This window comes from Fukomys damarensis, unplaced genomic scaffold, assembly GCF_012274545.1.
Source record: "Fukomys damarensis isolate Sample0158 unplaced genomic scaffold, DMR_v1.0_HiC HiC_scaffold_33, whole genome shotgun sequence".
In the NCBI taxonomy this organism is placed as follows: Eukaryota; Metazoa; Chordata; class Mammalia; order Rodentia; family Bathyergidae; genus Fukomys; species Fukomys damarensis.
Window position 1 is genome coordinate 1023969 of NW_022900945.1, and position 12908 is coordinate 1036876.

The 12908-nt window shown below is 57.4% G+C and overlaps 1 protein-coding gene across 3 annotated transcripts in view; it reads left to right on the plus strand.

Moving 5' to 3' along the window:
* Nucleotides 1-12908, plus strand: part of Nfia (nuclear factor I A) — a 430814-nt gene that overhangs the window by 350503 nt on the left and 67403 nt on the right. For all 3 annotated transcript variants that reach the window (XM_010605025.2, XM_010605027.2, XM_010605026.2), the window contains exons 5-6: nt 5166-5283; nt 8795-8922. In XM_010605025.2, the coding sequence (XP_010603327.1) occupies nt 5166-5283; nt 8795-8922 (246 nt within the window). The remainder of the gene's footprint in view (nt 1-5165; nt 5284-8794; nt 8923-12908) is intronic.

Sequence of the window (12908 nt, forward strand, 5' to 3'; positions counted from 1 at the left end):
TATGTTGGTGTTTGGAATACTATTCTCACAGAGTACATTGGTCAGAGATTTGAGAAGGCAAGTGTGGAAACAGGAGCTCAGCAGTGGGTTTACAGACCAGAAATCTGCTTGGGAAGGAGTTGCTGGGGCCGTTGTTGCACACGCTGCGGAGAAAGTACCGTTATGATAGATTTCCACTCAAGTCAGGCCGACTGCAGTGCTGTCATTTTCCCAGGCCGGGACTGCCCACACTGCGGCAGGTTCTGTCTGCAGGGTGTCTGAATTACAGCAGGCTCTGTCCCGCCACCTCTTACACAAATTACTTACACTGGTTTCTTTTTCCATGCAAATTCATCAGTTTTACAGCCCTCGTAGCCGCAGTCAGGAAACTCTGGCAGAGCACAAATTGATAAAATGAGTTAATTTTACTATACTTACATATTTTTTTCCTTCTAAAAGCCCTCTTTCATAGGCAGTGCTCAGGAAGCATATTACAGTAAAAGGAAGATAACAAAGGAGTTGGATTTTCTTGCCATAAATTACTTTCCAAGTTAATTCCCTTTAACGATGATTCCAGATTTGCTTGAGTTTTCATAGCATTGTACATTTTACAACTGTGCCTTTGATAGAAGAAGAACAAGTATTTTCCCATGTTCGTTCCTTTTGTGCCAGTGACACGGACTTTCTTACAAGATCTCTGCCTCCAGAATGCAAAACAACACTGAATTGTTCCAGCGCGGGAGCTGCCGGCTGTGCTCACCCTGCCTCCCGCCCCCCACACCGCCAAGCGCCTGCTCGGGAGTCTCCACAGGAGCTGGGATCCTGCAACCTGCGGAAAAACACAGCCCAGGGTTCCGGGGTTGCGTTCTCGGTAGCCGTGGGGTGCTGAGCAGTGGTCATCTGTGGGGGATCTGTGGCTGTCACCCCATCTTCTCCGGTGCCCACGTGGACTGAGGGGCCCACAGCTGAGCCCCGGAGTGGAAGCCCCACGCAAGTGTGCCGGCCACCTGCCTCCTGCTGACACTTCCTGTGGAATGAGCCCTGCGTGGCGAGCGAGTCGGAACCAGGTGAAGGAGCCTCTCGGGCTGGCTGTGTGCATTCACGGTGGGCTGGACACTCTGGTCAGCTGGTCAGCAGGCCCATGGCCCCTGTTGAACCAGTGCACACTTGGCACTGTCCTCTCCCGAGCAGAGTCTTGGAAATTTGGATGGAATTCGTTTCCCGTCATCCTCTCTTCCCAACAGTGTGAGCCGAGCACTTTGGTGGATGGCGGAAGTTCAATAACCACAGCCTTCTCCAGCTGCTAATGTGCACAGGAGAGCAAGTCATTAAGAGGGCTGGCCACTCAAGGACCCTTCTCCCACCAGCCCACAGTACCACAGTGATTCCTTAACAGTGAGCCATTTATTGAAAATGACACGAAGAGGTTACCCTGCTGGTGACAGGGAAGTGGGGGGCGAGTGACTTAGAAACGGCATCTGAAGACAGAGTTCGCAGAAGTCAACCTTTGGGACAGCTCCTCGGGAGCTGTGCGCTCGGCCTGAGCGGCCGCTCCAGTGCCAAGACACGGAACTCAGCCACTGCTCACACATATATACTGGGTTCCGGGCTTCATTTGCACGGTTCGGAGGTCAGGGCTGAGGAGAGCCGCGTGCTGTCTGTGACTCAGTCTGTGTATGACCCTCAGCTGTGGACACAGACCTGCACACAAAGCGGGTGGATGTCACGGGGCAGGCAGCAGAAAGGAAGGGCAGTGGCCAGGTCCGTCCTCCTCAGCACCCACAGGGGCAGGGGCTGTGTGACCCCTGCAGACACCAGAAGGCCAGTGTGTGTCCCCAGGTCTGGGTGGCCTTGGGAAGGTCACTTAGCTCCTGGCCACTGCAGCTCACTCTGTCACGGGGAGAAGACTTGAAAGCTGCCCTTCCCAGAGTGCCCTGTTGTATTTCTCTGGCAGTTTTGTTTGCTAGGGGAGTGTGACCACTTACGGGCTATACCCAGACACTGTGCGCAGCTGGGTCTGTTAGCTGCTGGCTCTCCCAGGTCGGAGTCCCTTGTTCAGAGTCCATTCTCTTTCTTGAAGAATAATGTACATGGTATGGTGTAGGCCAGTTCCCTCTCAGGGATAACCCCACATTCCCTCTGGCTGCACCAACTGCCATGGCCCACCTGCTCTGCTCGGAACCTGCACCTCCTTGCACTGCTGCCCCCGCCCGACCTCCTCCTGGCTGGAGCTGTGACCCCAAATGTCCTGCACAGTCTCGGTGTTCCTCCTGGGAGACAGCGTGCATGCCCATCACCTTGGGTATTTGGGTGCTTGGCTAGTGTCCGTTTGGGGGGGCTCTCAAGTTTAAGACGAGTTCTGTGTAGTCCATGTGCCACGATGGTGGAAGCATAGAAATCCTTGGAATTAGAGCTCTTAACACATTTCTGCCTTCCTTTAAATGAGAACAGCCTGGTCAATCTCAGACTTAGTTTTTCTCACCTAGAAAAGGTGCTTTCCCGAGAAGGTTGTCCTGAGGATTCAGGAGGCACAGTTAACACAGTGCCTGTCAAAGTACAGCTTCCTGGGCCCGGCCACAGCCCTCCTGCCTCACTGCAGGACACCGACAGGCCCCTTGCTCACACAGAGGCCTTTCTGGGCCCTGGCAGGTTCCCTCTGGCAGTTGACCCTGCGTGGGCTCCAGGTAGCAGACCTGAGGGTGCCACCAGGACCTTGAAGGTTGTGTCTCATCGGGATCCTTGAATCCAGGTTGTAAGGCTGACACTCGATCTCACTGCAGAAACTCAGGATGTTCTGAAGTTCACAGCCCTCACAAACCCGCCTGCCATTCAGTCCGGGCAGTGGCACATGGGACATGAGCAGACAGAGGGCAGGCTAGGGACACGAGTGAGGCTACTCCTGTTGGAACCCGTGAGGCACTGCGTGCTCTCTGCACGGGGCTCCATGAGGACACTCCAGTGAAGGCTCTTCCTGGATGGACCGCATAGCTACGGGACCCTCAGGTCACCTTGCTCCTCACCTTCCAGGAGCAGGGAGCCCTGCCACCTTCTCACACCCCTGAGGCCACAGGCGGTGGATGCTGCCGCCCGGCCCCGCCCTCTGGCTAAGGAGAAACGGGACTGTGGGCCAGGACTTGTCCTGCAGAGACCGTGACACCTGCCCGATGTCAGTACTGTCTCTCAGAGAACACAAAACCAAAGAGGAAACCGTGCGAACCCGGTTGACATGTGAGGCCCATGGAGGGATGAGCCTCGTCCGTGCCAGGCCGTTCTGTTCAGATTCAGCGCCTCCATCCAGGACAGCCTGGGATTCAGAGGGGCGCTGGAAGCCTAAACTGAGTCTCAGCATTTTCTTCCTGTCGGAGGTGCCTGCTTCCAGCCTGTGGGCGATGTTCGAGCCACTGCCATCCCTCAGGTAGCCTGGTGCCTGTCCCCAGAAGTGGCTGTGTTCCTGGGTCCTCTCCTGACCCTGGGGTCCCCTGGGGCCCCCGCACCCATCCGGTGGTTACCTGGTCGGTAGTCAGACTCTGCGCAGTGACCCCCAGTAGCGCCCAGGGCCCCTTTCTGCCCCCTTCGTTGCCGCCCTGCCCTGCCCTCAGGTTCAGGTGCTGCCCGAGAGGGCGGTGACATCTCCAGGTGGGAAAAGCTCCCTTGCTGATGCAGCACCCGCACCCACCACTCGCCTTGGGCTGGTGAACGGTGCTCGGCCCACACTTGCTGGACACCCAGGGCCAGGGTCGGGCGCACAGCCTGACCCTGTATCTGTCACCGCCCTGAGAGTGGAGTGCAGTGCGTGCTGGGGTAGCTGGATTTGAAGCCACATCCCTCTGTCTTTTGGGTCCCCTGTGACCCGGCCTTCACTACACTCTTCTCCCCTGCTTCAGGGGACAGCACTGCAGAGGGCGGAGACCTGGCCTCCCTGTCCTCACCTGAGCTCCACTCAGCACATGGTGGCCCTGGCTCCCAGTGTGCATGCCTCCCATGCCTCCCAGCCGTCTCTGGGCTCAGCATCGCGGTTTGGGGCCTGGCACGCCCTGGGCCAGGGGTGCTGATCTTTCCAAGTCTGAGTGCCACCGGTGCGCCACCACCGCAGACCATGTGGCCCCCACTCCTAGGCCGTGGTCCATCTGGAATCGGCCACGAGAGGGTCGCAGCCCGGCTACCGGCTCCTGGGGGCGTCCCCTCCGAAGCCGTGGGTGGGTGGGCACCATGCTTCGCGGCAGTGCCTCCCTCTTCTGCCGCCACCTTAGGGATGTCGGCTCCCGGAATCAGCACCCATGGACCCCTGTGCCTGCCCTGCTCCTGACCCTTTGCTCTGAGGGTGTCCACTTTTATATGTGAGTGTGCACTCCGCACTTCTGTGCGTCCCGCAGGCCTCGGTCCGGCCACCATATGCTGACAGGCACATCTGCTCCTGAGCCTAGAGCACCTTCGTGAGACTTATTTTCACCATTGTTGTGCCACCAGCACTTGAAGACTTCTCTCATAAGATCAGTGGGTGCTCTTTGTTCATTAAGAAATGTTTTGGAAGCTGTCACAGGCCAGGCATCTAGAGGCTTGGGATATAGAATGCAGGGAGTCGCAGCTCTCCAGGAGCCTGCTCTGAAGGTCCCATGTCACCAGTGTGGGCTGGGCTACATCCTGCGGGGGCCACGCGGCCCTGCCGCACCTGCTCCCGCTGAGTGGCGTGTGGAGCCATCACGGCGGTGTCACGTGTGGGTCTGCCGTCGGTCCAGAGGGTGGCTGGGGCCGTGAGTGACCGGGGAACACAGGAAGCAAAGGTGTGGAGGGTGCGGGCCTTTCTAGGTGAGGAAAACCACGCTTCCTTCCCTGGGGATTGGGCGAGGAATTCCCTCTCAGCACATTGGGAACAGAACCCCAGGGTACAGGCGAGGAGAAGCTGCTGAGCTCAGGCGAAGTTCAAGGTCCCAGGAAGTTTCGGCCGGAAAGGAGAGGCGTTTCGCTCCAGCTGAGGAGTGAGTGCTGTGGCCTTGGGGAGGAGCAGGTGGCTGGAAGGAACTGTCTTTCGGGCACAGACTTGTCCTCCGGCACTCCTCTGAAGTCAGAGCTGACTGACTGTGTGGGGCAGCTGTGAGACGCAGAGGTGCCGGGTGCGCCGAGGAGTGGCCCTCATGGTCTGCTCCGGAGCTGAACTGACGTGTCTTCCTTTTTGTTTCTCATTCTAGCACCGATAGCTGCAGGAACTGGCCCCAATTTCTCCCTCTCAGACTTGGAAAGCTCTTCGTACTACAGCATGAGCCCAGGAGCCATGAGGCGGTCGCTGCCCAGCACATCCTCCACGAGGTAACCGAGCCACGCCACACCTGTCCCTACCTGTGCAGGTGGGCGCAGTGGCGTGGACCCATCCTGTGGACAGGGCTGGCGAAACAGGCCTAGACCCACTCGCTACTGGTGTCATGGGGAGAGGAAGCGAAGGTCCAAAGACACATGGCCGCATAGGCCACACGCTCACACGTCCCAGACGGCTGAAGTCAGGGAGCGCATGGTGGGTTAACAGCGGTTTCAGAGGCTTCATCCGCAGTGCCCTGTACTGGGGGTGCCAAGGAAGAAGGATGCTGGGGTGGGGCTGCGAGGGAGGTGTGTGCCAGAAGGGAGGACACCTTGACTCCCGGGCAGGAAGTGGACCCTGGGGACAGCAGTCTGGGCCCTGCCCGCAGCTGTCGGCGTGGTTCAGTCCATCCCACTCTGCCAAGACCCCAAGGTTGGGGCTCCCCAAAGACAAAACTGCTGAGGTCATGAAAGGCATTCAGCCAGTACCACTCTGTCCCTGGGTGACACAGGGACCCTAGGAAGAAGCCGGGGTGTGGCTGGGCCACTGCCTGGCTCCTGCTCCAAGCTCAGGTCTCAAAGCCAAACTGCGGGGCTGTGGAACAGACAGCCTGAGCCAGGGCAAGGGTCAGGCAGGAACGCCACGGTGTTCTCTCACAAACTGGCTTTGGCCTTGGACCAGGACAGCACAGAGGGGCAGGCAGAACTATCTTTCACATCTATATACTTTGCAGAACAACTTTCATCAAAGTCCGTTTCTCCTGAAGCAAGTCTGGAGCTTTGTGATTTAGAAGGAAGCCGGGATTACTGATGTTTTCTGGGCTTCGTCAGCAGCGTTTTAAACATCATTAACTTGAAAACATCTACCCAGTCATTTCAAGCACCTCGAAGGCTGTTAAAGAACCCCTCCCCAGATAGAACCCCAGCCCTGCCACCCTCATGGCGGAGACGGCGTGGACTCTGCCGGCAGCCTGCAGGGCTTCAGGGTCCTTTGGGCAGCGAATGGCCTACCCGTTCAGGGCTGCTTGTTTTTCTGTGTGCTCCCCAGCCGGAGCCCCGCTGGCCCCGGCCCCCCACCCTGACTGAGCCCGTCTGCGGGCCTCACAGCCGCGTCAGCAGCGTGCTCTGACCCCCAGCCTGCTGAGGAGCTCACTTCGAACGCCCTCCACAGTTAATCCCTGGGGGCGAGGTTCGTCCTGCTCTCCTCCGGCCCTTGCAAGGAGAATTTTTAGTGTTCCTCGGTTGCGGGGCTCAGCGGAGTTCTCTGTGTCAGACCAGAGCCCCAGATTCGCAGAGACCTTCCCTGCACAGTGGGCGGAGGCTCTGGCTTGGTGCTTCACAGCCCTATCTGGTCCATCTTTGTTGTGGGCTTGGGACAGAGGCTGCGCCACCCCGTGCTGCCCAGAGCGGCCACAGCCCAGGATACAACGTGTCACGTGCCGGCTCTGCCCTGTGGAGGCTCCGCGCCTGGTGTTTCACACGGGCTCCTCCTGGGGCCGGACCGACAGGAGGAGGAGGGAGAAGCGTGAGAAGGAGCGCCTGGCTCCTCCCTTTCCTGGGCGACAGCGCACGCCCCTGAGTTACCGCCCCTGCCCACCCGCACCCCAGCCCTGTGAGTGTAGGCGTGGGCGCCCCTGTGAGTGCCACAGTGCTCAGAGGGCCCTCGGCCAGGAAGGAGCCGGACAGGAAGGCGCCGCGTGGGTCCCAGGGTGCGGAGGAGTGGGCGTGTGAGGCCCCAGGTCCCACCTGGACTCAGGCAGACCTCAGCAGCTCAGCGCTGCTCCCACCTGGCTCCCGGAGAGCGGGTGAGAAACACGCACAGCCTCAGCCCCGAAGCACCATTGTGTCGCCCCCTCGGGAGGGACCCCCGTTATGGAAAGGTCTTGCTGCTGCTTGCTGTCCTCAGATGTTTCTGGAGAAAAAAACCAAGAGCAAGAGTAAGATCCGGGACCATTTGTTTCTGAAAGCAAGAACAGCAGTAAATGAGGGAGCTTGATAGTTGCTTTCCTAGGGTCTGCACTGCCTTGGGTCCAGCATCTTCAGACTCATGCAAAGAGCAGGGTAAAAAGCGGGATGGAATACATGTTTTTCCAAAGAAGGTAAAGCAGGTGTCAGGCTCGCGAAGACAGTGTCGTGATGTGGAACCGCTGCGGACCTCTCCCTTCCTCCGCCCTCGCCCGACTGTCCTCCTCTGTCCGACCTCAGCTCCCAGAGGCCAGGCTGCACTGGCCCACGCTGGCAGTCCCGGCCGCGTGATGGCGCCCGGCAGACGGTGGGTCGGCCCTGCGGGGTCCCTCATGGCGCTGTGAGGCCTGGGGGAGCCCTTGGCCGACTCTCTCCACTGCTTCGCAGCCAGTGCCCAGCCAGCAGGCTCTGGGCACTGATGCTAGCCAAGCCTGGGGGAGCCCTTGGCCGACTCTCTCCACTGCTTCGCAGCCAGTGCCCAGCCAGCAGGCTCTGGGCACTGATGCTAGCCAGAGGCTGTGGTTGGCACTAAGGATTAAAAATAACAATAATAGGCTTCACCCCCTCCTCAGAACATTCACGCCAGGCCTTTTCCTGCCTGGTACTTCAAGCAGTTTTTCTCCCTTCCTATTCCTCCTACTTCCAGGATAATTTCAAGTAGCTTGCAAATTTGAAACATGGCAGGAAGCGTCAGATACAGAAAGAGATCTGAAAACCATCCGGAAAGATAGGAGAGGGCTTTAAAGCAGGCAGCTGAGCAAAGAGTTACACCTTCCATGTGGCCCTGAGCTTCCCAGGTGGCAAGGCAAGAAGGGAAAGCAATAAGCTGTAGAATTTGCATATTCTAATGACGGGACAAATTCATGTAGAGAGGCTAGATGTTTCTGGTCGTATGCATTGGAAGGAAGTTTTTTGTGTTTACCCTCTTAGAACGAAAAGACTTCCATTAGATGCAGTTTTACATTAAATATAGAGAACTTCTTCAAGTGGCTCTTTGTGTATAATTTCGAGGACAGACAGACAGAAATGATTACTGAATTGGTCCTTGGCCCATGCTCTGGGAAGTCAGCCGGATACAGCTTCCCGAGGAGGCCAGTTCCCGAGAGCAGAACTCTGCAGCTCAGATGTGGCCAGTCACCCTCAGTGCGGATCCCTGCCTGCACTGGGTTGCTGCTCAGCCTTTGCTGTCCGGCCCACCGGCACGTATCTGCTCTCCTCTGCCCTCCCTGTCCACGCCGCAGGCCCAGCCTAGAGGGCCCCACTGCCTGGCCCCGCTGTGGGTGGCTGCAGATCCGCAGCACTTCCCTGCCCGTGCCGTACTCCGCCGCCTTCCCGGACTGGGCCTTCGTGTGGCTGCCAACCGGCTGGCTGCCCACACTCCGGCCTGAGTGGGCCACCGAGTCCCTGGGGAAGAGGCGTGGGCAGCTGGAGAGCCGTGCAGACTGAGCCGTGATTTGGGCCCTCGCCACCTCCAGTGGATTCCCTGCAGCTTAGCCAGGGGCCGCGCTGGCAAGGCCTGGAGGTGACTCTGTGGCCTAAGTGTGCACCATTGTCATTTCAGCTCCACGAAGCGCCTCAAGTCCGTGGAGGACGAGATGGACAGCCCTGGCGAGGAGCCGTTCTACACAGGCCAGGGCCGCTCCCCGGGCAGCGGCAGCCAGTCCAGCGGGTGGCACGAGGTGGAGCCAGGTGAGCAGCCGGCCAGCCGCGTGCGAGGGGAATCCTCGGGCACAGACACACTGTGGCCCGACGGTCACATGCAGGGAAGGGAGCAGTGCTGCGCACGGTTCTCCGGGAGTGCCGTACGGGTTTCCACTCATGGAGACCCTCCACACAGTGTTGCGTTTGATTCTGTTTTTGAGAAAGGCCCTGGCCATGTTCCCCAGGCTGACCTCGAACTCTTGAGCTCAAGTGATTTTCCTGCCTCAGGCTCCTAAGTGGCTGGGACTGCAGTATGTTGATTTTTACACATAACAACTTCCTATGTAGTTATTAAAGTTAATTTTTAGAAATCATGCCTTCGGGCCGGGGATTTAGCTCAGCGGTTCGGTGGCCTGCCTTGCAAGCACAAGGACCCGAGTTCAATCCCCGGTACCAAAAAAAAGAAAGAAAAAGAAATCATGTCTTAGACCCATCAGCCCTTCATTGGACTGGAGAATGAGTTCTTTGTGCTAGAGTTTGCACGTGGATTTCTTGGGCACACTTCGTGTGTGGTGCTTCCCTGTCTGAGTACCATCAGGATCATTTTGTTTGAATTCGAGAACTACCTGTGTGTCCCCTGCTCATCCGGGCCTCCGGGCCTCTCTCAGGGCCGAGGAACAAGAACAATTGTGAGTGGGCTTTCACTGCCTTGGTTGCCAGCTGCCCTCTGCGAGGTGACGTGCCCCAGGTGAGCCCCCTGGGCTCAGGGAACAGCCAGCCATGGGGATGACCCCGCCGGCTGAGAGAGTGGGCATCATTGTGGTGTGGAGGGCAGCACGTGTGATCTGGAAAGAGCCGAGCCCTTCCCGCCTGTCTTGTCTCCCTCGTGCCCCAAGATGGCTGTGGGGGACTTCGCCAGCCCTGTCCTCGGACCCCAGTGTCCTGCAGAAGACAGCGGCTGCCCCCCAGAACTGGAGGGAGTCTCTCAGGGTACCTGAGCTGGGCCTGCATGGGTTTCACATGCTCAGAAGTGTCTGCTACGCTATCAGAATTCAAAGCAAAGCCGGCAGAAGCCAAGCTCAGCCAGTCCAAGCTGGGCCTTTCACTTTGCAGAGCTTCCCGGGCTCTCCACCTGGCCTGGACCTTCACATCTGCATGGGGGCTGTCGGGCTGACGTCAGGCCCGATGCCAGGCCCAGGGACACAGGTGGAGCGGTGGCTCAGCCCTGCCCAGGAGGAGCTCAAGGCAAGGAGGAGGCAGTCAGCACGCTGTGCGGGACGTGGTATGTGGTGGCTCTGCTGTCACCTGTGCTGCACTCCACACCCACATCCACAGCGCTGTGGACACTGCCCAGCACTGCAGGGCAGAGTAGCACGGAGGTGCTAACCGCTCACTGCCGTGGCTGTGTCCTCCTGTGGGCACCAGGCCTTGCCTAGACTCTGGGTGCTGCAGCAGGGTGTGAGGGGTGCTGGGACAGTCAACTCTGACCCAGAGTCGCTCCTGCTCCTCTGTGATCGCGAGACAGGTGACCATCAGTTTTCACATCTGAGTACAGGACACTGTGCAGTCCTCAGTACCCAAAGTCGAATGGCTGAGCTCTCCTGGAGTGGCTGCTGGGGATCAAACTCAGGACCTTGCGCTTGACAGGCAGGTGCAGCACCACTGAGCTAAATCCCCTCCCATGTGGCTGCATCTTTTTAAAGAAGTCCCTGCAATTGTTACATGTGGGCCGCTGGTCCATGGTCCTCGTTCATTAAAGAAATGCAGCTTCGGTGCACGTTCACTGGGCCGGTGGGGCATGGAGGCTTTCACATCTGGCCATCAGCATGGAGAGTCCTCACGGAAACGGGGCCTAAGGGGACATTAACGCTCCACTAAAGGGCACCGCACATGCTCCTGGTGCCTGGTGTCGCCAATTCATACCAGCCACTCTCAATGTATAATTTATGCTGCCAGATGGTCCTTTTGGGGGCTTCCAGCAGACCACTCCCCTTGCTGGCACGGACAGCACCTTGTTTGTTTTTCCCACACTTGTCCTGGCTGTGCAGCCACTCCCCAGGGGTCGGTGAACTGAGGAGGAGGCTTTTAGTGGCTCACTCGAGTGAACTCCTCCAGACACACATGGGGAGTCACGGCGGGCTCGCATGTCTGCATTTGGGTAATTCTAGTGCAGTGCTAGGGACACGCTGTGTGCGCTGGGGCCAGGCCTGCGCCCTCTCCTGCCCAGAGAGCTGCACTGTGTGCTGCCTTCTCTGCCCCACAGCTCCCAGCCGAGAGGGTCAGGCCTGCTCGGGAAAGGGGCGTCACCTGGCGCACGGCAGACTGGACGGCAGTCAGTCACCTGCAGCACCCTGTCCCCGGTGGTGTGTCTCTGCGCAGTTCTTCCCGTCCGGAAAGTGCTGTTAGAGTAAAACATCAGACAACTCGGGCTCCCTCCTCCGTCGCTCACAACACTGCCTTCCACTTGGCTCCCTCGTTATTGCAAATCCAGGTTAGAGTCAGCTCTGAAGCTGATCAGGGTGCGCAGACAAGACGAGTCCTGCGCAGTCCTATCAAACGGAGGTGCACACACTGTCAGCTCTCATGTACCTTAGGAGTGAGGAGTCTTGGGACCGAGAGTGCAGGCAGAGAGGGAGCCTGCAGGTGGGCACCACCCGTGGGTCACACACTGTGCGACATATTCACGCGTGTGGAAAGATCCCTGTCACACATGAGCACCTACTGTGTGTTTCTTACAAATTAACCTCCTTAAACATGAGTCAGATGTGTGGGCTCTGCCTGCCCCTCCACGGCAGGACATGGAGGATGGGATGGCTGGGTGCAGTCAGTCTGTGCACCCAGAATCCACGCCCTCAAACCTGACTTAGGGCTGAGTTTTGTCTTCTCAGTAACCTCTTTTATCACAAATGGTTATGCTTGCATTTTAAGGTCTGTGTCCTGGACTTGTGTTCAGTTAGAGATCTGAAAATTCCTTTTTCTTAGCCCAAACCCTTGCCATGCAATTCATGCCAGAAAAGGCACATGGGCTACTCAGTACCCACAGGGCACCCTGTGTCTGAGCAGAGGGTCGTCACTGTTAACAAAGAGAGGTACCGCTCACTTTTCCCCCAAAATCACGTAATCCTCAGCACTTTAGGCCTCCCTGACCTCTCCTCTGTCATCTCATCAAGGAGACCCTGCTCTCCTTTCTTTATACCTCTCTCTACTGTCACTGTTTTATCCTTTGTGATGCACAGGTCACCAGAGGGGGATTTGGTCCATCTTTTCCTCCTGTGTCCCCAGCTGTGTCTTGCACATAATAGGTTCTCAATGAACCCCAATTGACGGGACAGGTGAAGCCTACAGCAGAGTCTGGGTGCTCTCAGTAAATGCGAAGGCAGAATTTGTTGCCAGTAATCCTCTCAGGGCTGCCATCCACTCTGTTTTTAATCTGTAGGCTTTTGATCAAATCTGTTATTGGAAAGTAAGTCTCACCCAAAGACGTGCTGGAAAGAGCGGGGCAGCAAACTGCAGCACAGGGCCTTGCCATACAGGGTCTTCCCCCAGCTTTACCACACTCTGCTTCAAGACGGTAACTCCCTGCCATGGGGAACAGCGGTTCCCCGAGGGTGGCAGAGTGGACAGAGGAGGCTGTGCTGGGGACCGCGCCCTGGTGAGTTAGGGCTCGGCGGTGGGGTGGCAGTGGAGGTGGCAGCACTGTGCTTAGGACCTTTTACTGATAAACTGATAAGGGTATAAATAGACTGAATATAGTACAGTAATCACAAATTTATGTGATTACATTAAAAGAAATTTATATTTGTGAATTTCTTTAAAACATTTTATACATAAAGGTAGCTGATTTGCAGAGTTAACAAAACATACTAAAAAAGACCAAGGGGCTGGGCGTGGTGGCGCACTCCTATAATCTCAGCACTTGGGAGAGGCTGAGGCAGGAGGATCGCTGTGAGTTCGAGACCAGCCTGGGCTACATAGTGAGTTTCAGGTCAGTCTCAACTACACAGTGAGACGCTGTCTCAAAAAAAAAAAAAAAA